This window comes from Rana temporaria, chromosome 9 (assembly GCF_905171775.1).
Source record: "Rana temporaria chromosome 9, aRanTem1.1, whole genome shotgun sequence".
Lineage (NCBI taxonomy): Eukaryota > Metazoa > Chordata > Amphibia > Anura > Ranidae > Rana > Rana temporaria.
The window spans coordinates 169,624,390-169,651,022 of record NC_053497.1 but is presented as its reverse complement, the minus strand read 5'-3'; the positions used below and the strand labels follow the sequence as shown (position 1 = coordinate 169,651,022).

Sequence of the window (26,633 nt, the reverse complement as noted above, 5' to 3'; positions counted from 1 at the left end):
ACACACACACACAGTATACATATGCAGTAAACACACACACAGACACACAATATACACACATACAGTATACATACACACAGAATACACATACACACACTGAAAAGGCACTGGAGAGGCGGGGCATCTATAATCTTGGGATTTTTAAAAAAACACAGATTTTTATATACTGTCCCTGGTTTTACTGAGGCTGGCAACCCTGCTGGGCCCCCCTAGTGGCATGGGGCCCGCGGGCAGTGCCAAGTGCCCAAATGGTCAGTCCGCCCCTGACTATGCCTTTCTATGATCGTCAGCGCTATCTAGTGGCCACATTTTTCTGAAATAGCTCAGTCAGAAAATATACCACATTTTGGCCACTAGAGGACTAGACTCCTAATTATCCTTTAGAAAGTGCTCGCATCTGATTGGATTGCAGGCACTGTTCAGCCGGGAATTCTCCACCCAGCTCTACATTGAAAAATCGACTTTTGCTGAGCCAGGGGGTATCGACAGGGCAGCCCCACAGAGCGAATCTCCGCCGACTTAGCAGGAATCAGCCAAATTTTTATCAATGAATGGCCAGCTTATGCCCTGTACACACGACCCGTCGGTTTTCCCGTCGGAATAAACTCAGACGTTTTTTCCAATGGAATTCCGCTCAAGCTGTCTTGCATACACACGGTCACACCAAATTCCGACCGTCAAGAACACAGTGACGTACAACACTATGTCGACTTGATTTTGAGCATGTGTGGTTTTTAGTCCGTCGGAATTGCATCCAGACGAACGGAAATTCCGATAAAAAAATTTCAACGGAAAAATTGAGAACAAAAATTCCTGACGGAAAAAATGTCAGATGGGGCATACACGCGGACGGAATATCCGATGAAAAGCTTCCGTCTGACTTTTTCCGTCGGAAATTCCGGCGGCATTAAAGCGGAGTTCCACCCAAAAATTTAACTTCCTCTTTTTGGAATCCTCCCCCCCTCCGGTGTCACATTATGCACCTTTCAGGGGGCACTTCCGGCGCCTACTTCACCCCCCCCCAGGTCCCAGAAGGCAGCAGGGACCAGAGGGATAATGCAGCGTGACTCGCACATGCGCAGTAGGGAACCAGGAAGTGAAGCCGCAAGGCTTCACTTCCTGATTCCCTTACCGAAGATGGCGGCGGCAGCACTCGAGAGCCGAGCGACAGATCGGCTTTGGGTGCCGACATCGCGGGCGCCCGGGACAGGTGAGTGTCCTAATATTCAAAGTCAGCAGCTGCAGTATTTGTAGCTGCTGACTTAAAAAACAATTTTTTCGGCGGAACACCACTTTAAGGATCTAGATTTTTGCTGTGTGGCTGTAATTTTCAAAATGGTGCGACCATGCGTGACATCACCACGTCGCACATGCACGGTCCTTGAAGATGCCGGGGACCACGAATGCAGACACCATTACTGACTGCTTCTGTGGGATAGGTCATTACAGTGCATCCGGAAAGTATTCACAGCGATTCACTTTTTCTTATTCCAAAATGGATTAAATTCACTATTTTCCTCAAAATTCTACAAACTTTACACCATAAAGACAATGTGAAAGTAGTTTGTTTGAAATCTTTAAAAATGTATTAAAAATGAAAAACGAAAAAAAATCACACGTACATACAGTATGTCACAAAAGTAAGTACACCCCTCACGTTTTTGTAAATATTTTATTCTATCTTTTCATGTGACAACACTGAAGAAATGACACTTTGCTACAATGTTGTGTAGTGAGTGTACAGCTTGTATAACAGTGTACATTTGCTGTCCCCTCAAAATAACTCAACACACAGCCATTAATGTCTATACCGCTGGCAACAAGAGTGAGTACACCGCTAAGTGAAAATGTCCGAATTAGGCCCAAAGTGTCAATATTTTGTGTGGCCACCATTATTTTCCAGCACTGCCTTAACCCTCTTGGGCATGGAGTTCACCAGAGCTTCACAGGTTGCCACCGGAGTCTCTTCCCCTCCTCCATGACGGCATCACAGAGCTGGTGGATGTTAGAGACCTTGCGCTCCTCCACCTTCCGTTTGAGGATGTCCCACAGATGCTCCAATAGGGGTCTGGAGACATGCTTGGCCAGTCCATCACCTTTACCCTCAGCTTCTTTAGCAAGGCAGTGGGGGTCTTGGAGGTGTGTTTGGGGTCGTTATCATGTTGGAATACTGCCCTGCAGCCCAGTCTCTGAAGGGAGGGGATCATGCTCTGCTTCAGTATGTCACAGTACATGTTGGCATTCATTGTTCCCTCAATGATCTGTAGCTCCCCAGTGCAGCCCCAGACCATGGCCCTCCCACCACCATGCCTGACTGTAGACAGGACACAATTGTCTTTGTCCTCCTCACTTGGTTGCCGCCACACACGCTTGTCACCATCTGACACCAAATAAGTTTATCTTGGTCTCATCAGACTGCAGGACATGGTTCAGTAATCCATGTCCTTAGTCTGCTTGTCTTCAGAAAACTATTTGTGGACTTTCTTGTGCATCATCTTTAGAAGAGGCTTCTTTCTGGGATGACAGCCATGCTGACCAATTTGATGCAGTGTGCAGCGTATGGTCTGAGCACTGACAGCCTGACCCCCCCCCCACCCCTTCAAAATCTGTAGCACTGCTGGCAGCACTCATATGTCTATTTCCCAAAGACAACCTCTGGATATGACGCTGAGCATGTTGCACTCAACTTCTTTGGTTGACCATGGCAAGGCCTGTTCTGAGTGGAACCTGTCCTGTTGAACCGCTGTATGGTCTTGGCCACAGTGCCGCAGCTCAGTTTTAGGGTCTTGGCAATCTTTTTATAGCATAGGCTATCTTTATGTAGAGCAACAATTCTTTTTTTCAGATCCTCAGAGAGTTCTTTGCCATGAGGTGCCATGTTGAACTTCCAGTGACCAGTATTGAGTTATTTTAACTGGACAGCAAATTTACACGGTTATACAAGCTGTACACTCACTACTTTACATTGTAGCAAAGCGTAATTTCTTCAGTGTTGGCACATTAAAAAATATAATAAAATATTTACAAAAATGTGAGGGGTGTACTCACTTTTGTGAGATACTGTAAGTATTCACTGCCTTCGCTCAATACTTTGGTAAAGCACCTTTGGCACCAATTACAGTCTCAAGTCTTTTTGAGTATGATACTACAAGCTTGGCACACCTATTTCTGGGCAGTTTCTCCCATTCTTCTTTGCAGGACCTCTCAAGCTCCATCAGGTTAGATGGGGAGTGTCGGTTGCCCAGCCATTTTTACATCTCTTTAGAAATGTTCAATTGGTTTCAAGACCGGGCTCTGGCTGGGCCACTTAAGGACATTCACAGAGTTGTCCCGTGGCCACTCCTTTGTTATCCTGGCTGTGTGCTTAGGGTCATTGTCAGCGGAGGGCTGGCAGCCTTAAGCCTGGGGGGCAAGTTCAGGCAATTGGCCTATTGAACCGCCGAATCAGCTCACCATCCATGGCCCATCTGGTTTTTCAATGCAGCCTCGCCAGTGCAGCCTGATCACTGGGGCAGGTTACATGGGGTGTATGGGGGGGCAGCTATGGGTGTCAGGGTCTCTCACTACAGTGATCTCAGCAGGTCCTTGCACACCATGGCCTCCTGGGGGGGTAATGCTCTTAGTCCTGGGGTCAAGTTGCAGCCAGCACCCAGCCCTGCGTCCCGACTCCCTGGCACACCCTGCTTCCAAGAATCCAGTCTCCGGGAGTTGTAGTTTCCTCTGCGCTGCTCTGTTTTCCACCCACCGGGAGCTTGAGCGTGGACTACAACTTCCAGAATGCAACAGCTAGTGGTCAGTCGCCATTGCCATGCCCCCGGCCCAGCTTCCTAGACCAGAATAAAAAAGAAAATGGTATCGGGCAGCGGCTGCCGGCCATAAGTCAGGGTGGCCTGGGAGGCAATTGCCACCTTGCCCCCCGGCCCAGCCCTCCCCTGGTCGTTGTCCTGTTGGAAGATGAACCTTCGTCCCAGTTTGAGGTCCAAAGCGCTCTGGAGCAGGTTTTCATGAAGGATGACTATGCTACATTCATCTTTCCCTCGATCCTGACTAGTCTCCCAGTTCCTGCCACTGAAAAAAATCCCCACAGCATGATGCTGCCACCACCATGCTTTGATATAGGGATGGTATTGGCCAGGTGATGAGCAGTGCCTGGTTTCCCTCAGACATGACAAGAATTTTGTTTCTGATGATCTGAGAGTCCTTCCGGTGTCTTTTGGCAAACTCCAGGCGGGCTCTCATGTGCCTTTTACTGAGGAGTGGTCTCCATTTGGCCACTCTACCATACAGGCCTGATTGGTGGAGTGCTGCAGAGATGGTTGTTCTTCTGGAAGGTTCTCCTCTCTACACAGAGAAACGCTGGAGCTCGGTCAGGCAACCCACTCAAGGAAGAGTGCTGGTGGTTCCAAACTTCTTCCATATACAGATGATGGAGGCCACTGTGCTCATTGGGACCTTCAATGCTGCAGAAATGTTTCTGTGCCCTTCCCCAGATCTGTGCCTCCATACAATCCTGTCTTGAGATCTACAGTAATTTCCTTGGACTTCATGGCTTGGTTTGTGCTCTGACATGCACTGTTACCTGTTAGACCTTATATAGACAGGTGTGTGCCTTTCCAAATCATGTCTAATTGACTGAATTTACCACAGGCGGACTCCAATCAAGTTGTAGAAACATCTCAAGGATGATCGGTGGAAACAGGAAGTACCTGAGCTCAATTCTGAGTGTCATGGCAAAGGCTGTGAATACTTATGTACATGGGATTTTGTTTCTTTTTTATAAATTTGTAAAGATTTCAAACAAACTTCTTTCTCATTGTCATTATGGGATATTGTTTGTAGAATTTTGAGGATAATATTGAATTTCATCTATTTTGAAATAGGGCTGTATGTAACATAACAAAATGTAAAGTGTAGCGCTGCGAAAACTTTCCAGATGCATTGTATGTCCTGTACAATATAAATAGCTCCTGCTGGTTACAATGGCTAGGTGCTGGAGGTAGCAGGAAACCTAAGATACACGAATACTCGCTGCGATAGGTGACCTTATGTTTGAAGGATAGAGAAACGTTTTAGGTACCGTGTTTCCCTGAAAAAAAGCCTGGGTCTTATATTAATTTTGGCAACAAAAGACACAGTAGGGCTTATTTTCGGGGTAGGTCTTACCATGTAATGTTCTGTCTTCTCTCCCCCTCTCTCTCCCTGCCTGACAGCAATCTCCAGTGTGAACTGAGTTAAAATGCTTGTAAAATCCTATAATCCACTCTATTGCAGTATTATATAATGTACAATGTGTGTGTTTCTGTAATATAATTGTGCCAAATACCTTCGTTATAGCGCCGTCCTGTGCTTCTGTGACCTGCCGGAGCTCTCTTCCCCGCAATTATATTACAAAAACACACACATTGTACATTATATACTACTGTAATAGATTGGATTATAGGATTTTACAAGCATTTTAAACTAGGGCTTATTTTCGGGGTAGGGCTTATATTGCAGCCCTCCTGGAAAATAACGCTAGGTCTTATTTTCGGGGTAGGTCTAATTTTCGGGGAAGCATGGTAGTTACTTTCTCTCTTCTTTTCTCTTTTTAAATGGTGGGAAGGGCTGCATTAAAACATTAGATGCCCCTTTTTTATGAACTGGGTGGCTTTGAAAACGAGATTTGTCTGTTAAGACTCCATACCAGGACCCCTATAAAGGCACTGAGGCTTTAATACATTACGTGGCTTTATACTGCAGTTTTCCTTTTGCCCCCTCCTTTTTTTATGAACTGGGTGTTTTTGAAAACCAGATTCACCTGTTAAGACTTAAAGGGGAGCTCCAGGTTCCTTTAGAAAAAAATAAAAGCCTAGTAGCTACACTATTGTCACACTATTGTGCTCCTTCACCATTTCCTCTGAGATCACTCACCAGACACAATGGCTGGTCAGGTTATAAACCAGCAAAAGCGCTCTGTGAAAAACAATCCAGCTGATGAAATCCTCTGCTGCTGCTTCCGACTTCTCTCTCAGATATGATTTAAATTTGAGAGAGCAGTCAAAAGCAACAGCAGAGGATAACGTCAGCTTGATTGTTTTGCACAGAGCGCTTTTGCTGGTTTATAACCTGACCAGCCATTGTGTCTGGTGAGTGATCTCCAAGCAAATGATAAAGGAGCACATTGGGTTTTAGTTCTCGTGGATAGAATATCCATTCTTGATCACCCTTTGATTTGTTTTATGTGATATTTTTTGAATGGACTTTTTTTTGATTATACAGTAAAATCTTGGATTGCGAGCATAATTCGTTCCAGAAACATGCTTGTAATCCAAAGCACTTGTATATCAAAGCGTCTTTTTTTACAGAGTATAAAAGAGAAGAGAGGCACCTCTAAAGCCCTGTACACACGGCCCAGAATCTCGTCAGGAAAAAAACGTTGTTTTTCCTGACGAGATTCTTGGCAAGATTCTCTTGCCGGCTGAGTGTACACACACTCCATTCAAAAGAACCGCCATTCTTTTGAATGGCACGAACGCGGTGACGTCATCGACTACGACGAGCATGCGCTCGTCATATTCGATGCCGTCGCCGCCATCTTGCTACACCCTACCTATGCCTTGAAAGCTACCGCGCATGCGTCTAAGGCCCCGTACACACGACCGAGTTTCTCGGCAGAATTCAGCCAGAAATTCGGAGCTGAATTCTGCCGAGAAACCCGGTCGTGTGTACACTTTCGGCCGAGGAAGCCGACGAGTTCCTCATCGAGCCAAATAGAGAACTTGTTCTCTATTTCCTCGTTGTTCAATGAGGAAAGTTGGCTCGCCGAGATCCTCGGCGGCTTCACACAGAACTCGACGAGCAAAACGATGAGTTTTGCCCGTCGAGTTCCTCGGACGTCTGTACGGGGCCTAAGTCATTTTGAGCATGCGCAGGTTTCCATGGAGACAGGTAAGTATACAGACGCATGGGTTTCTCGGCAGGAAAACACTGCCGAGAATCCCAATGAGAAAAATAGAGAGCAGGTTCTCCATTTTTCTTGTTGAGATTCTGGGCAGATTTCCAGACGAGAAACTTGAAAGCCTCGTACACACGTACGGTTTTCTTGGCAAGAATGCTCTGCCAGCAGTTTTCTTGCTGGTTCTTGCTGAGAAAACCGTGCGTGTGTACGAGGCTCAAGTGTAGCAATAAGTTGCTAAATGTTCTTCCTTCGTTAAATGTTACCATATTGCTACACTTGGAGGCTCCTCTCTTCTCTTTTATACTCAGTTGTGACGTGAGGCTACACTTATATCAAGACATCGCTTGTATATCGAAGGCAAAATTTATTAAAACATTCTACTTGTCTCAAACCAAGTTACCCTCAAACCAAGGTTTTACTGTATATGCATTAAATGTTGTAGCACTTTATGGACGTATATGAGATACTTATCCTTGTACTGAGCACTTTATTCAGCACAGCTTATTTGCACTTTTTAACCACTTTACTACCGGCTGCCGTCAATTGACGGCAGCACGATAGCTCTGTTGTTCTGAGATGACGTCATATGACGTCCTCCTCTTGCAGAGCCACTAGGGGGTGCTTGCGCACACCGCCCGCGTTACTGGGAACCCGATGCGCGTGAGCCCGGCGTCCGCGGGCACCTGCGATTGCCCAGTAACTGAGCAGGACCGTGGATCTCTGTGTGTAAACACAGAGATCCACGTCCTGTTAGGGAGAGGAGACCGATGCTGTGTCCCTTGTACATAGGGGCCCCATCAGGGTTAACATCCTCATTAAAACCAGGGACACAATCTGTGTTTTTTTTTTTTTTAACGCCAAGATTTTAGCTGCCCCGCCTCTCCAGTACCTTTTCAGTGTGTATATGTGTATTCTGTGTGTATGTATACTGTGTATGTATACAGTGTGGCCCCATAATCTATTGCCTGGGGGCCCCATAATCTCCTATTGCCGGGGGGCCCCATAATCTCCTATTGCCAGGGGGCCCCATAATCTACTATTGCCTGGGGGCTCCATAATCTCCTATTGCCCAGGGGCCCCATAATCTACTATTGCCTGGGGGCTCCATAATCTCCTATTGCCCAGGGGCCCCATAATCTCCTATTGCCAGGGGGCCCCATAATCTCCTATTGCCAGGGGGCCCCATAATCTACTATTGCCAGGGGGCCCCATAATCTCCTATTGCTCGGGGGCCCTATAATCTCCTATTGCCAGGGGGCCCCATAATGCCCTATTGCCCGGGGGCCCCATGAGTTGGCAGTCCGCCCCTGGCTGCTTTCATACAAATGTCCTTCTCTACAGTACGCTGGCAAGGGAGAGGCTTCTCTACGCTGGCTGTAGCTGCTTTTTAAAGCAAATGAACGGTACGACACCAAACAACTTTTGTTATGATGCTGCTGGATTGTACTTAGTTGATTTAAATGTAAGGGCCAATCTGGCTTTTATGTAAGGCTTACTAGATCTACTTCCTGTGGGCATCACTGAATTAACATATCTTTCAGCACTGCTACCTGGGACGGAACTCAATTCTGCTCCTCTCACCTCAGATGGCAGACACAGACAGGGTGGGATGGGCATGTGACACGGAAAGGCACAATGACATTGTAATTTCCACCTGAGCCTCGATAAGTCTCCTCTTCATGTCGATGGGTTCTTGGGTGTGATCCTTCCTGATTTCCTCCTCCACCAGCATCAACCTATTGGGAGAGAACAAAAAAATGGCCGCTGAAAGCATCAAACCCATACAGACAGAGGGTATGGAACCTTTGCCTATGTGTAATGTCACAATGAATAATACCTGAACCCTGGCACAAAAGTATCTGAAACAGAAGGCTACAATGCACCAATCAGATCCCAGCTGACATATTTCTAGTTTAGGTTAGGAATGGAATGGAAGTATTTAATTGGTTGTTATGAGCAGCGAGGACAATTGTTTTATTACCCTTGATACACTACAAACTGGTGAAAATAGTGTTAATTATTACACATACATGATGTAACTTGCATTATGTGCTAAATTCTCTCCTTTTTATTGCTTTAAAATGTGAAAAAAAACATGAGCTTTTATATAAGCCCTGACTGACCTTTGTAGCAGCAGACACTATGGAGCTATTCATCCTCAAATTTACAGTAGAAGCACTGAATCCATTCTCTCAGCAGCTCAGCTCTCCTCTTCCAATAGTGATTTAGCAGTTCAGCTACGTCTGCTCCTTTTTCGGGAGTTGCTCAGTTCCCCATGTACCCCCTCCTAGCAGTGACTCAGCTTTCCCAGCTCCCCTCTCCCAGTAGTAACTCAGCAGATCAGCCCATCCTGCTCCTCACCTCAGCAGCGACTCAGCAGCTCAGGTCATTCTACTACTCCCTCCCAGCAGTAACTCTACAAGCTCAGCTGTCCCCTCCCAGCAATGACTTTGACTGCATATGCTCTGCTACTCTGTATTTTGTTGGAGTTGCCCTTTAATACCAATCTACAAAGAGTATTGATAAGCACCCACATCAACCAATCAACCAAGGCAGCACTTTGCAGTCTACTACTATCAGACTATTAAGCTCATTCCTGATTGGCCATGGTGGTTCACAGCATCTCATTGTATATATACCATGAGTCTTATTCAATAAGGCAATGCAAACAGCAGCGATGGTGTAGGGTATCCAAAACTAGAGGGGTCCAGATTTGAAGATTCACATACACAAAGTTCAACGAGATTGTCAAATAAAAGGGTCTAAGAGTTAATAATGTTGACATTTGTTCAGAAAGACAACACAGATGTCACGGTCCGGGGTCAGGCTTGGATCCCACACTTTTCACATATTGAAGCCTCGTACACACGCACAGATTTGTCAGCAAGAAAGCTGCTGGGAGAGCTTTTTGCCGAGAAAACCGTCAGTGTTGCCAACCGTCTGTATTTTTACGGACAGTTCGTAAAATCAGGCACTTTTTTTCCCCGTTCATAAATGTCCGTGGTTGCGGAAATGTGCCAGTTAAAAATAGCCGAGATCGGTTCGGCTTGGAACTGTACATGGAGATTGGAGGCAGGGGGTGATTGGAGGTAGGGGGTGATGGTGGCTGCGGTGGCACCGCAGAGGGGGATGGAGGCAGGGGAAAATGGAGGCAGGGGGAGCTTGGAGGTAGGGGGTGTTGGTGGCACCACAGAGGGGGATGGTGGCACCGCAGAGGGTGGGGGATAGGGGACAGGGGTTGTTGGTGGCACCGCAGAGGGGCATGGAGGCAGGGGACGATGGAGGCAGGGGGTGATTGGAGGCAAGGGGAGATTGGAGGCAGGGGGAGATTGTGGCACTGCAGAGGGGGGTGAAGGCAGGGGGTGTTGGTGGCAGAGGGGGTGGAGGCAGGGGGTGATGTGACTAAATAATTTGCCCTTATTATATCGAAAATAACAAAAATACGATTTTTTACCTTAATATCTACCTTAAATCACATTTGCCTAGCGTACTTGTTTGTAGCCTAAATACTGAAATTTGCACCTAAAAATGTAATTTAGTAACTTTTGTCAAATGCCAGTAAAAACGTGGCTGCGCCAGTAAATTTTGGGTGTCGTGCCAGTAAATTTCGATCCGGTAGGTTGGCAAACACTGAAAACCGTGCATGTGTATCGTTTCTCGTCGGGAAAACTGCCGGGAATCTCGACGAGAAAAATAGAGAACCTGCTCTCTATTTTCTCGTCGGGATTCTCGGCAGTGTTTGCCGAGAAAACCGAGCGTGTGTATATGCTTACCTGTCCCCGGTAAGCCTGCACATGCTCAATGAGACTTTTACATGTTACATGCGCGGTAGCTTACAAGGGCAGTGTAGGGTGTAGCTAGATGGTGGTGACGGCATCGAATGTGACGAGCGCATGCTCGTCGTAGTCGATGACATCACTGTGTTCTTGGAATTCAAAAGAACGGAGGTTCTTTTGAATGGCCCGTGTGTACACTCGGCGAGCAGGAAAGCTTGCAAGGAATTCTCACCAGGAAAACCAATGTTTTTTTCATGACGAGATTCCCGGTGTACAGGGCTTTATTTGTAAAAAAAAAAATTGAAAACCATTTATCATTTTCCTTCCACTTCACAATTATGTGCCAATTTTCCAATAAAATACATTTACGTTTTTAGTTGTAACATGAATAAATTATGAAAATTTCAAGGGCTATGAATACTTTTTGAAGGCGCTGTATATTAACAACTAAACACATGATATGAAAATCGGAAGTAAAATTTCATCCGGCACACGACCTGCCGATTTTCAGATGGTTAGTACGGTGCTTTCACCAGCCGATTCTGATTTTTTTGTCTGACAAAAGCTGGATGTGCAAACTATACATTTTTTTGTTGTACGAGAACTCAATATTCGATTTTTGTTTCATTAGTACGGCTTTTATCCGAAAAAAATCATAAGAGCAAGACTACGCATGCTCGGAAAGGAGAGAATACATACAAAACTTTTCAACACATCACTGAAGTTGTATCCTGCTTTACGAAATTCGTACGTGAGTAACCTCTTCACTCTCAACATGAGACTAGCATGCAACAAAAAAAATCGGATGAACGATCGTCTGAAAATCTGATCGTCTGTACGAGGCTTTTGGGGTGAAGATTCAGAGTCTCATGCCGCGTACACGCGATCGTTTTTCGGCATGAAAAAAAACGTTTTTCAGCATGTCCAAAAAAAACAAATGGCTAGATTCACGTACGGCGGCGCTTCTTTAGGTCGGCGTAGCGCATCTCATTTGCACTACGCCGACGTAAGATAGTGAGGCAAGTACTGTATTCACAAAGCACTTGCCTCCTAAGTTACATCGGCGTAGCGCAAATGGCCCGGCGTAACCCCGCCTAATTCAAAATAGGCAGGTAGGGGGCGTGTTGTATGGTAATGAATTCACGATTCATTACCATACATGTAAATGAAGCGCCGATCGTACGTCGCATGCGCGCGCATGGTCAGTATCACGTCGCAAATACTCCATGCTTTCGACGTGAACGTAACCTACGCCCAGCCCCATTCTAATTCGGCTTACGCAAACGACGTGAAATTCGACAGCTGTCCCGACGTCCATACTTAACATTGGCTGCGCCATCTTTTTGGTGGTTTATCTTTACGCCTGAAAAACGCCTTATGCAAACGGCGTAGCTTACTGCGACGGGTGTATGTACGTTCGTGAATAGGCGTATCTTGCTCATTTACATATTCTTGGCGTAAATCGACGTACACGCCCCTAGCGGCCAGCGTAAATATGCAGGTTAGATACGACGGCATAGGAGACTTAGCAAGATTTAAGCGTATCTCAGTTTGAGAATACGCTTAAATATACGACGGCGCGGATTCGGAATTACGACGGCGTATCACTAGATACGCCGTCGTAAGTCCGAATCCGCGCCGTCGTATATTTAAGCGTATTCTCAAACTGAGATGCGTTTCTGAATCTAGCTAAAAGTTTTTCCAACTTCATCATTAAAAACGACGTTGCCCACACACCATCGTTTTTGAAAAATTATGAACAAAGCGCGGTGACCTACAACGGCACTCTAAAGGGGAAGTTCTATTCGCCTTTGGGGCTGCTTTTAGCCGATTCCTTGGGCCAGATTCACGTAGATGGGCGTACTTTTGGGTGGGCGTAACGTATTTGATTTACGTTACGCCGCCGCAAGTATTTCAGGCAAGTGCTTTATTCACAAAGCACTTGCCTGTAAAGTTGCGGCGGCATAGCGTAAAACACCCGGTGGAATTCAAATTTGGCGGGTAGGGGGCGTGTTTCATTTAAATGAAGCGCGTCATCGCGCCGAACGAACTGCGCATGCGCCGTCCCTAAAAAATCCCGGCGTGCATTGCTCTAAATGACGTCGCAAGGACGTCATTGGTTTTGACGTGGACGTAAATGGCGTCCAGCCCCATTCACGGACGAATTACGCAAACGACGTAAAATTTCAAAATTTCGACGCGGGGACGACAGCCATGCTTAACATAGGATACGCCACCTAGGGGGCAGCTTTATCTTTTCCCCCGGCAAAGCTCTTACGGAAACAGTGTATCTTTACTGCGACGGGTAAGCGTACGTTTCGTGAATCGGCGTATCTACTAATTTGCATATTTTACGCCACCTAGCGGCCAGCGGAAATATTGCACCCTAAGATACGACGGCGCAGGCTGTCGTATCTTAGGTAGGTTTAAGTGTATCTCAGTTTGAGCATACACTTAAACATGCGACGGGCTTAGATTGCGAGTTACGTCAGCGTATCTACTGATACGCCGGCGTAACTCTTTGTGAATCTGGGCCGTTGTTCGTAAAAGACGATTCACGCTTTTTTGTCTGTCACAGCGTGATGAATGTGCTTACTCCATTATGAACGGTAGTTTTACCAGAACGAGCGCTCCCGTCTCATAACTTGCTTCTGGGCATGCGCGGGTTTAAAACGTCGTTTTAGCCCACACACAATCATTTTTTACAACCCGAAAAACTACATTTTTAAAAACGACGTTAAAAAATGCAGCACGGTCGGAAAAAAAAAATTGTCGTTTTTCAGAACCCGAAAAACGATCGTGTGTACGCGGCAACACAAAAGGCCGTTCCTGATTGGTGCTTTTTATTCACTTTATTAACTGTCTTTTTTTTTTGTGTGATTGCAGACCAATTTAAATAAAATATAAGATAAAAAAAAAAATGTAGTGAAAGATTTGATTTGATTAGAAATACAATTTGGAGGCTGCTACTGCACTGAATAAATGGGGAAATAACAAGAAAAATGTGAATATTTTATAAAATGACCTTAAACAACATAACTCAAACATAATAACAAAACAATTCAACTGCTTTTGTTTGCAATAAGTGGTCTGCTGCATACAATGCATATGCTGAACATTTATTTCCAATGAAGCCTAGAAGATTGCAGCCACGTGAAGGTCGTTTAAGATAATACAACAAAATCCATTTATTTTCACAATAAAATTTATTTTTACGATTTTCTTGAAATGCTCTGAGCTGCCACCGTTATTTTATGTCCGTGCCACCGTAATACAAATAGAAGTGCCGCACTATTAGAACTAATGATTTGTTCTATGATATTCCATCTTTGGTTCTGACCTTTCCCAAAGTAATATCCTTTATCCTCTATATTTAAGAATAAGCTGATGTTACTTGATGTGCCCCCAGGGCAGTCCACTGATTTGGGGTCACACTCTTGTGATGTGAAGGGGGTGCATCCATTTATAGCACAAATGCGCAAAATCCTACATGCAGCAGACAGAGCGCACACAGCATACAGCTAACACAGCACACACAGAAAACACAGCACAAGGGTGTACACAGGATACACAGCACAGGGTGCACACAGGGCGCACAGCACAGGGTGTACACAGGGCACACAGCACAGGGTGTACACAGCATACAGCCAACACAGCACACACAGAATACACAGCACAGGGTGTACACAGGGCACACAGCACAGGGTGTACACAGGGCGCACAGCACAGGGTGTACACAGGGCACACAGCACAGGGTGTACATAGCATACAGCTAACACAGCACACACAGAATACACAGCACAGGGTGTACACAGGGCACACAGCACAGGGTGCACACAGGGCGCACAGCACAGGGTGTACACAGGGCACACAGCACAGGATGTACATAGCATACAGCTAACACAGCACACACAGAATACACAGCACAGGGTGTACACAGGGCACACAGCACAGGGTGCGCACAGGGTGCTCACAGGGCGCACAGCAATGGGTGCATACAGCTTACACAGCACACACAGAATACACAGCACAGGGTGTGCACAGGGCGCACAGAACGTACAAGCACATGATGTACACAGGATGCACAGAACGTACACAAAACATACAGCACATGATGTACACAGGATGCACAGAATACACAGCACATGATGTACACAGGGAGCACAGAACGTACAAGAACATTATGTACACAGGATGCACAGGACACACAGCACATGATGTACACAGGGAGCACAGAACGTACAAGAACATTATGTACACAGGATGCACAGGACACACAGCACAGGATGTACACAGGGAGCACAGAACGCCAAGCACATGATGTACACAGAACGTACAGCACATGATGTACACAGGATGCAGAGAACACAGCACAGAATGTACAGCACATGATGTACACAGGGCGCACAGAACGCACAGCACAGAATGTACAGCACATGATGTACACAGGGCGCACAGAACGCACAGCACAGAATGTACACACAAAGGGCCATATTCTTAAACAAGTTACGTAGGCGTATCAGCAGATACGCCTACGTAAGTCCGATCCTATGTTTAAGTGTATTTTCAAACTGAGATACACTTAAACATGCCTAAGATACGACGGCTTGCGCCGTTGTATCTTAGGCTGCAATATTTACGCTGACCGCTAGGTGGCGGTCAGCGTAGAATATGCAAATGACTAGTCACGCCGATTCTCTAACGTACGCTTGCCCGCCGTAGTGTTTTAACGTAGTTTCCGTAAGCGATACGTGGCGTAAAGATAAAGATGCCCCCTAGGTGGCGTACTCAATGTTAAGTATGGCCGTCGATCCCGCGTCGAAATTTCAAAATTTAATGTCGTTTGCGTAAGTCGTCCGTGAATGGCGCTGGACGCCATTTACGTTACAGTATGCGCATTACGATCGGCGCGGGAGCGCGCCTAATTTAAATGATCCACGCCCCCTGCCAGGATCATTTGAATTAGGATGGCTTACGCGGGTGGACTTTACGCGACGCCGCCGCAAGTTTACAGGTAAGTGGTTTGTGAATCAGGCACTTGCCACTTAAACTTGCGGCGGAGTAACGTAAAGTACATACGTTCCGCCGCCTTAGATGTATAAGAATATGGCCCAGCTGAGAGCCTAAGCTGGCTGCCCCCTCCAGTGATGGGGGGGAGGGGCAGAGCAGAGAGTTGGTGACTTTCCTTTTTTATCAACTTGCTGTTGACTCGATATCCAATCGTGTCACAGAGCGGCAGAACGGGGGGATACCGTTGTAAACAAGTCATCTCCCTGTTCTGCCTAGTAAAAGGACACCTGATCGTCTGCTCATTGTCGTTGGGGAAGTGATCAGTGTCATGTCACAGTAAGCCCCACCCCCTCACAGTTAGAATCACTCCCTAGGACACACTTAATCCCTTCCTCGCCTCCTACTGGTTAACCGCTTCCCTGCCAGTGTCATTTACAAAGTAATCAGTGCTTTTTTATAGCACTGATCGCTGTATAAATGTGAATGGTCCCAAAATAGCGTCAGAAGTGTCCAATCTGTCTGCCATAATGTCGCAGTTCCGATAAAAATTGCAGATTGCCGTCATTTCTAATAAAAATGTCATAACACTATCCCCTATTTTGTAGACATTATGGCCCAGATCCACGTACCTCGGCGCATATATTATCCCGGCTTAGCATATCTCAGATACACTACGCCGCCGTAACTTACAGCGTATTTTCCGTATCCACAAAGAATTTGCGCCGTAAGTTACAGCGGCGTAGTGTAACTGTGTCGACGTAAGGGCGCGCAATTCAAATGGATAAGATGTGGGCGTGTTTTATGGTAATTCATCTTGACCCCACGTAAATGACGTTTTTTTTTAACGGCGCATGCGCCGTCCGTGGGGGTATCCCGGTGCGCATGCTCGAAATCACGTCGCAAATAGTCAATGCTTTCGACATGAACGTAATTTACGCAAAGCCCTATTCGCGAACGTTTTACGCAAACGACGTACACGACGGAAAATTCGACGCTGGCCCGACGTCCATACTTAACATTGCGTACGCCTCATAGAGCAGGGGTAACGTTACGCCGAAAAAAAGCCTTACGTAAACGACATAAAAAAATGCGCCGGGCGGACTACGTTTGTGGATCGCCGTATCTAGCTCATTTGCATACTCTACGCGGAAATCAACGGAAGCGCCACATTAGCGGCCAGCGTAAATATGCATCTAAGATCCGACGGCGTACTAAGACGTACGCCAGTCGGATCGAGCCCACATTCAGTCGTATCTTGTTTTGTGGATACAAAACAAAGATACGACGGGGCATCGTAGATATTACGCGGCATATCAATAGATACGCCGGCGTAATTTCTTTGTGGATCTGGGCCTATAACTTTTGCGCAAACCAATAAATATACTCTTATTGCGATTTTTTTACCAAAAATATGTAGAAGAATACATATCGGCCTAAACTGAGAAAAAAAAATATTTTTTATATATTTTTGGGGGATATTTATTATAGCAAAAAGTTAAAAATAGTGCATTTTTTTCAAAATTGACGCTCTTTTTTTGTTTATAGCGCAAAAAATGAAAACGCAGAGGTGATCAAATAGCACCAAAAGAAAGCTCTATTTGTGGGAAAAAAAGGGCGTACATTTTGTTTGGGAGCCACGTCGCACGACCGCGCAATTGTCAGTTAAAGCAACGCAGTGCCGATTTCGGAAAAAACGGCCCGGTCATTGGGCAGCCAAATCCCCCGGGGGGTGAAGTGGTTAAACAGATTCTTATCTCCACCATTTTATACGCCACACTTTCACATTACAACTTCCCGTGTCAAATTTTTATGAACTGGGATTCAAAAGGGCAAGATTCTGCATCCAAACCCGGCAGAGCGCGGCCAAATCAATAACCCCTCGTTTCCCATCTTGAAAACGGGGGCCCGAGTCTCATTTGCTCTGAATAATGCTGATATAAGCTCCCATTCTCCAGTCGTGCCAAGCGTCTGCTGCAATCTTTCAGCTTTTGATGAATAGAGGATACAAAGCAAAATTTCCGAGTAAACAGATTAAGCGCGGTGGCGTCTAGCGGCAACGAGAGCGAGAGGCTATTATTCAGCCTGGAACATTTTGTATATTACAGCCCCCTTGCGATTCGAGGAATCCCATTTCCCTGAAAGCTGGAAGATTCTCGGCTGTGGCGTTTGAGGATAGAAAATATCTAATAGGACAGCGGGATAATGTATTTAAAGGAGCCGGAAAATGTGACTGATTAAAGGTGTTTGGAAGACGACAGCAGAGAGAATTATGGGGTATTGTTCAATCGTACAACATATAAAAAATAAAAGGTTTGTTTTTTGAACTCCAGACAAAACTTTTTCATTTCTTGGAAGCATTAGACGACGTTATCAGCTCAGATTTGTGGAAGGATCAATATTTTTGCTCTTCATATAGTGCAAGGCTCCGGAATATTGATTTTGAGTCGGGAAAATCGTTTTTTCAGCTTTCTCTAGTTGTTTGTTCCAATTTTTGGAAACTCCGAAGAGCTTTGTGAGGGAAGAAATCTCCAACTCAGTGTCCAGGTCAGTGGCGGCTGGTGCTCAAAATTTTTGGTGGTGCGCAAACAAACTAAAAAAATTCAGGGAAAAAAAAACCATCAATTGCAGCCTCACTGTGCCCATCAAACGCAGCCACTGTGCCTATCAAATGCAGACACTGTGCCTATCAAACGGAGCCACTGTGCCTATCAAATGCAGACACTGTGCCTATCAAACGGAGCCACTGTGCCCGTCAAATTCAGCCACTGTGCCCGTCAAACGCAGCCACTGTGCCCGTCAAACGCAGCCACTGTGCCCGTCAAACGCAGCCACTGTGCCCGTCAAACGCAGCCACTGTGCCCGTCAAACGCAGCCACTGTGCCCGTCAAACGCAGCCACTGTGCCCGTCAAACGCAGCCACTGTGCCCTTCAAACGCAGACACTGTGCCCATCAAACGCAGCCACTGTGCCCATCAAACGCAGCCACTGTGCCATCAAACGCAGCCACTGTGCCCATCAAATGCAGCAACTGTGCCCATCAAATGCTGCCACTGTGCCCATCAAATGCTGCCACTGTGCCCCCCATCCGCCGTCTGACTGGCACTTACCTTGCCTTGTGTGGGCAGCGGATGACGGTGGTAGGCGGCGAGCGGTGTCTGTTGTCTTCTCCTGCCCACTCCTCCTCTCGTCCTCTGCTATGATTGGACGCCTGATTGGCTGAAATGACAGGCGCTGTGATTGGAAGCCTATCAGGTGACAGGTAACACAGACCCGGTGCACCTGATTTTTTCAGCTTTCTCTGGTTGTTTGTTCCAATTTTTGGAAACTTTGAAGAGCTTTGTGAAGGAAGAAATCTCCAACTCAGTGTCCAGGTCAGTGGCGGCTTGTGCTCAAAATTTTTGGTGGTGCGCAAACTGAAAAATTCTGGAATAAAAAAAAACATCAATTGCAGCCTCACTGTGCCCATCAAACACAGCCTTATTGTGCCCATCAAATGCAGCCACTGTACCATCAAATTCAGCCACTGTACCAAACACAGCCACTGTGCTCATCAAACGCTGCCACTGTACCATCAAATTCAGCCACTGTGCCCATCAAATTCAGCCACTGCGCCATTAAACGCAGCCACTATACCAAACACAGCCACTGTGCCCATCAAACGCTGCCACTGTGTCCATCAAACGCTGCCACTGTGTCCATCAAACGCTGCCACTGTGTCCATCAAACGCTGCCACTGTGTCCATCAAACGCTGCCACTGTGTCCATCAAACGCTGCCACTGTGTCCATCAAACGCTGCCACTGTGTCCATCAAACGCTGCCACTGTGTCCATCAAACGCTGCCACTGTGTCCATCAAACGCTGCCACTGTGTCCATCAAACGCTGCCACTGTGTCCATCAAACGCTGCCACTGTGTCCATCAAACGCTGCCACTGTGTCCATCAAACGCTGCCACTGTGTCCATCAAACGCTACCACTGTGTCCATCAAACGCTACCACTGTGTCCATCAAACGCTACCACTGTGTCCATCAAACGCTGCCACTGTGTCCATCAAACGCTGCCACTGTGTCCATCAAACGCTGCCACTGTGTCCATCAAACGCTACCACTGTGTCCATCAAACGCTACCACTGTGTCCAAACGCTACCACTGTGTCCATCAAACGCTACCACTGTGCCCATCAAATTCAGCCACTGTGCCCATCAAATTCAGCCACTGCGCCATTAAACGCAGCCACTATACCAAACACAGCCACTGTGCCCATCAAACGCTGCCACTGTGTCCATCAAACGCTGCCACTGTGTCCATCAAACGCTGCCACTGTGCCCATCAAATGCTGCCACTGTACCAAACACAGCCACTGTGCTCATCAAACGCTGACACTGTGTCCATCAAACGCTGCCACTGTGCCCCAAGAGCTCCCAATGTGCCCCAAATGTTGCCACTGTGCCCCAAATGTTGCCACTGTGCCCCAAGTGCTGTCACTGTGCCCCCCGCCAGCCATCTTCCCGGCACTTACCTTGTCTCAGGTGGGCAGCGGGTGACGGCGGCAGGCGGCGAGCGGTGTCCGTTGTCCTACATTTCTTCCCCGACCCCGGTTTCTTCTCCTGCCCGCGCCTCCTCTCGTCCTCTGCTATGATTGGACGCCTAATAGAAGTCCAATCACAGCGCCTGTCATTTCAGCCAATCAGGTGACAGGTAACACAAACCCGGTGTACCTGATTGGCTGAGAAGCGATTCAATGTTAGCAAAGTGAATTCCTTAGCTTTGCTAACATACAGCTGAGTGAGAAGCAAACGCACAGCGTTGCGCCCGCTTCTCACATTTTTGGGCGCCTATTAGAGCCAATGGCTCTAATCAGGTCCTTCAAAAAATGCCCCCACCGTTGTATTTCAGGTGCCCGAAAACAGGTGTGCTCTGCTCAGGAGACAGTACTCCATGCTGGAGACGGAAGGTTCCTTGTCCAGAGGGCTGAGAGAGTCAAGATGACTAGGCAAGTCCAAAGGAACCTAGTGGTCTCCAAGGATTGAGAGCCTGGAACATTTCGTATATTACAGCCCCCTTCCGATTTAAGGAATCCAATTTCCCTGAAAGCTGGAAGATTCTCGGCTGTGGCGTTTGAGGATAGAAAATATCTAATAGAACAGCAGGATAATGTATTTAAAGGAGCCGGAAAATGTGACTGATTAAAGGTGTTTGGGAGACGGCAGCAGAGAGAATTATGGGGTATTGTTCAATCGTATAACACATTTTTTTTTTTTTTTTTATATTTGTTTCTTGAACTTTTTAATTTCTTGGAAGTTTTGGAAGCATTAGTCTAGGTCTAGGCTATCAGCTCACAACTTTCAAGTTATATTTTTGCACTTCAATTTGTGACGGTGTGAGGCCCTGCCACTGTGTAAAAGAAGGCAAAAGGGACACAGGGCTGACTTGAATGCAGAGTGCAAGGCTCCAGAATATTGATTTTGAGCAGAACAAACCTTCTTTCAGCTTTCTCTCCGTTTTGTAAAACCGGATGGGGTTTCAGATTTTGGAGCCTTCGAAGAACTTTGTGAGGGAAGAAGTCTTCAACTCAGTGCCTAGGTCTTGCTGGAGACCAGCGGGGGTGTGTGTAGAGGTGTGCACAGCCTTTATAAAACAAGTTCAGACATATAGGTTAGGGCCCCCGTTGGAACACTTTGGGCCCAATTTGGATATTTTCACTTGGGGGTGTACTCATTTATGTTGTCAGCGGTTTATGAATAAATGAATGAATGACTTGTATAGCGCTACTCATGCGAACTGTATCGCCTCTGGGCGCTTTTTCATTAATGGCTGTGTGTTGAGTTATTTTGAGGGGACAGAAAATTTACACTGTTATACAAGCTGCACACTCACTACACAACATTGTAGCAAAGTGTCATTCAGTGGCGGCTGGTGGTCAAAATGTTTGGGGGGGGCGCAAACAAATGAAAAAAAAACAATTGCAGCCTCACTGTGCTCATCATATGCAGCTACTGTGCCCATCAAACGCAGCCACTGTGCCCATCAAACGCAGCCACTGTGCCCATCAAACGCAGCCACTGTGCCATCAAATGCAGCCACTGTGCCACGCCATCAATTATTGCCACTGTGCCATCAATTGTCGCCACTGTGCCATGCCATCAAACGCAGCCACTATGCCATCATTTATCACCACTGTGCCCATCAATTGTCACCACTGTGCCATGCCATCAAACACAGTCACTGTGCCATCAATTGTCACCACTGTGCCCATCAATTGTCACCACTGTGCCATGCCAAGCGCAGCCACTGTGCCATCAATTGTTGTCACCATGAGATCCCTTCATTGGTTGCCAGTAAAAGACAGAATCACTTTCAAGGCACTCTGCCTAACCCATAAGTGTATTCAAGGCAGCGCCCACCAATATCTATGCGAAAAAATAAAAGCCCATAACCCCAATCGCGTTCTGCGATCCACCAATCAAAACCTACTCCAGATACCCAAAGCCAGATACAAGTCCAAAGGAGTCCAAAAAAAATGGCTTTGCTGCTTTCAATCAACCAATGAATGAGATGGTTAGACGGCAGAGAAGCCTGTGCAATCACGTCGCGCGGGACTTTCGAGGGGTCAGGTAAGTAAACAGGGGGCTGGGGGGCCGCCAATACCCGGATGTTTTTTCACCTTAATGCATTAAGGTGAAAAAACGTTTACCTTTACACCCCCTTTAATGCCCTCCTTGCCCGGTCCATGAGTTTTGGTGTGCGGCCGTCTCTCGGCAGGTTTGCTGTTGTGCCATGTTCTTTCCATTTGGTGATGATAGATTTGATGGTGCTCCTAGGGATCATCAAAGATTTGGATATTTTTTTATAACCCAACCCTGACTTGTACTTCTCAACAACATTGTCCCTTACTTGTCTGGAGAGTTTCTTGGTCTTCATGGCAGTGTTTGGTTGGTGGTGCCTCTTGCTTAGGTGTTGCAGCCTCTGGGGCCTTTCAGAAAGGTGTGTATGTAATGACAGATCATGTGACACTTAGATTGCACACAGGTGGACATCATTTCACTAATTATGTGACTTCTGAAGGTAATTGGTCGCACCAGAGATTTTTTTTAATGGGCTTCATAACAAAGGGGGTGAATACATACGCACATGGTAATTATCAGTTTTTTATTTCTGAAAAATGTATGTATTTTTCTAATTTTACTTCATCAACTTAGACTATTGTGTTCTGATCCATCACATATCATTCCAATAAAAAAAAACATTGAACTAAAGGCTGTAATGTAACAAAATAGGTAAAAAGCCAAGGGGGGTGAATACTTTTGCAAGGCACTTTAGATTGGGGAACGTCCACCAAATGTGAAGAAAAGTGCCTTCTTGCTTCAAGCATCGATCATTAAGCGAAGGAGACATTATATGCAATAACCTTACCTTATACCAGCGCTCTCAAATTTGATATGCATTTTCTTGCAAGTGCACTTTAAATGAGTCTTTATGGACTACAGTGTAAATGTGTGACCAATCCTCTTCTGTAAACTGACAAACCAAATCAAAATCTCCAAAGCTCTGCAAATTTTTCCAGTCTGGAAGGAATCACGGCGTGAAACGAGTAAATGTCAGAGACCAGATGCCTTTGAGGGAAAGATCTAGTACATATACAGGGCCGGTGCAAGGATTTTTGCCAACTCAGGCGAAGATGCATTTTGCCGCCCCACCAGCGCTGCATAGCGCCGCAAAAACGACAGTAAAGTGCTGCTAAAATAGCGGCACTTTACCGCCGACGGCGCAACGCCCCAGTGTTAAAGTAGTCCAAGTCATGTGCCAGGCACATGACAAACAGATGCAAGCAGCCAATCAAATATAGTGCTTGCTTAATGTGGATTAAATAAATTAGAATTATGCTTAGCCAAAGATATAAACAGCACCGCACCTCTGCACCCCTTTTACATTACACCGCACCGCACCTCTGCACCCCTTTTACATTACACCGCACCTCTGCACCCCTTTTACATTACACCGCACCGCACCTCTGCACCCCTTTTACATTACACCGCACCTCTGCACCCCTTTTACATTACACAGCACCGCACCTCTGCACCCCTTTTACATTACACCGCACCGCACCTCTGCACCCCTTTTACATTACACCGCACCTCTGCACCCCTTTTACATTACACAGCACCGCACCTCTGCACCCCCTTTTACATTACACCGCACCTCTGCACCCCTTTTACATTACACTGCACCTCTGCACCCCCTTTTACATTACACCGCGCTGCACCTCTGCACCCCCTTTTACATTACACCGCACCTCTGCACCCCCTTTTACATTACACCGCACCGCACCTCTGCAACCCTTTTACATTACACAGCACAGCACCTCTGGACCCCTTTTACATTACACCGCACCTCTGCAACCCTTTTACATTACACAGCACCGCACCTCTGCACCCCCTTTTACATTACACTGCACCTCTGCAACCCTTTTACATTACACCGCACCTCTGCACCCCCTTTTACATTACACAGCACCGCACCTCTGCTCCCCCTTTTACATTACACAGCACCTCTGCAACCCTTTTACATTACACAGCACCGCACCTCTGCACCCCCTTTTACATTACACAGCACCGCACCTCTGCACCCCCTTTTACATTACACAGCACCGCACCTCTGCACCCCCTTTTACATTACACAGCACCGCACCTCTGGACCCCTTTTACATTACACCGCACCTCTGCACCCCTTTTACATTACACAGCACCGCACCTCTGGACCCCTTTTACATTACACAGCACCGCACCTCTGCAACCCTTTTACATTACACAGCACCCAGCACCTCTGCACCCCCTTTTACATTACACAGCACCGCACCTCTGCACCCCTTTTACATTACACAGCACCGCACCTCTGGACCCCTTTTACATTACACCGCACCTCTGCACCCCTTTTACATTACACAGCACCGCACCTCTGGACCCCTTTTACATTACACAGCACCGCACCTCTGCAACCCTTTTACATTACACAGCACCGCACCTCTGCACCCCCTTTTACTGCTAGAGCCTCTCATACTCTGCTCATCTACATGTCACCTTCACAGTTTCAGCAGTGACCTAATACCAACTGAAATGTTCATGTTATTGTCTGTATTCTACACTGCTACAATGTCTTTGCAGATGAAACAAATGTCACCCCACAGTCTTCACAAGGGCCTCATATCCAATCTTATACACGTACACACGATCTGACATTCCAACAACAAAACCGTTGCATACACACAGTCACACTGTCAGAAATTCCGAACGTCAAGAACGCGGTGACACACAACACTACGACGAGCTGAGAAAAATGACGTTTATTGATTCCGAGCATGCGTAGGATTTTTGTGCGTCAGAATTGGATCCAGACGATCGGAATTTCCGACAAGAACTTTTGTTGTCGGAAAAAAATTGAGAGCTAGCTCTTAAACATTTGTCGGAAATTCCGACAGCGAATGTCCGATGGAGCCTACACGCGGTCGGATTTTCCGACAACAAGCTCACATCGAACATTTGTTGTCAGAAATTCCGACGGTGTGTATGCGGCATAAGACTGTCAGTTCTCTATGACTGCCCCAGTAATGCTGCGTACACACGATCGGAAATTCCGACAAGAAAACCGTGGATTTTTTTCTGACGGGATTTTGGCTCAAACTTGTGTTGCATACACACGGTCACATAAAAATTCTGACCGACAAGGACGCTTGACGTACAACACTACGCGGAGCCGAGAAAAATTAAGTTCAATGCTTCCGAGCATGCGTCAATTTGATTCTGAGCATGCGTGACAGACGATCGGAATTTCTGACAATCTGGTCGCGAGTTCGGCCGAAAGTGGCCAAGTGCCATGGCGGCCGAAATGGGGCGAGTGCGGCCGAAAGTGGCCGAGTGCTGCAGGTCTCGCCTTTTGGAGCCTGCAGCACCAATGTGAGGACCACGGGACGTATGACGTTGAAGTCCATCTTAGCCTGCAGGCTCCAGAAGGTGGGATTGCTACATCCCCGCTCGGGCGGGCGGCTCTCCTCTCCTCCTTGGCTCGGCTCCTCTCTGATGCTGACGATTGACTGACTGCCTGCACACCGTGGCTGACTGAGGTAAGTCAGACACACAGTGTGTGTATGTATGTCATTGTCAGTAGGTCACAGTGTGTGTAGGTCAGGCAGGTCAGTGGTCAGTGTGTGTAGGTCAGGCAGGTCACTGGTCAGTGTATGTAGGTCAGGCATGTCACTGGTCAGTGTGTGTAGGAAAGGCAGGTCACTGGTCAGTGTGTGTAGGTCAGGCAGGTCACTGGTCAGTGTATGTAGGTCAGGCAGGTCACTGGTCAGTGTGTGTAGGTCAGGCAGGTCACTGGTCAGTGTGTGTAGACCAGGCAGGTCACTGGTCAGTGTGTGTAGGTCAGGCAGGTCACTGGTCAGTGTATGTAGGTCAGGCAGGTCACTGGTCAGTGTATGTAGGTCAGGCAGGTCACTGGTCAGTGTGTGTAGATCAGGCAGGTCACTGGTCAGTGTGTGTAGATCAGGCAGGTCACTGGTCAGTGTGTGTAGATCAGGCAGGTCACTGGTAAGTGTGTGTAGATCAGGCAGGTCACTGTGTGTAGGTCAGGCAGGTCACTGGTCAGTGTGTGTAGGTCAGGCAGGTCACTGGTAAGTGTGTGTAGATCAGGCAGGTCACTGTGTGTAGGTCAGGCAGGTCACTGGTCAGTGTGTGTAGGTCAGGCAGGTCACTGGTAAGTGTGTGTAGATCAGGCAGGTCACTGGTCAGTGTGTGTAGGTCAGGCAGGTCACTGGTCAGTGTGTGTAGATCAGGCAGGTCACTGGTCAGTGTGTGTAGGTCAGGCAGGTCACTGGACTTCGGGCTGAAGCCCCTGGTCTTTTTGCCACCTAGCAAC

The 26,633-nt window shown here is 46.9% G+C and overlaps 1 protein-coding gene across 5 annotated transcripts in view; it reads right to left on the bottom strand.

Moving 5' to 3' along the window:
• The window catches only part of SYNGAP1 (synaptic Ras GTPase activating protein 1), a 469,079-nt gene that overhangs the window by 23,329 nt on the left and 419,117 nt on the right, over positions 1–26,633 (bottom strand). For all 5 annotated transcript variants that reach the window (XM_040324977.1, XM_040324980.1, XM_040324978.1 and 2 more), the window contains one exon: positions 8,592–8,673. In XM_040324977.1, coding sequence (XP_040180911.1) covers positions 8,592–8,673 — 82 coding nt within the window. The remainder of the gene's footprint in view (positions 1–8,591; positions 8,674–26,633) is intronic.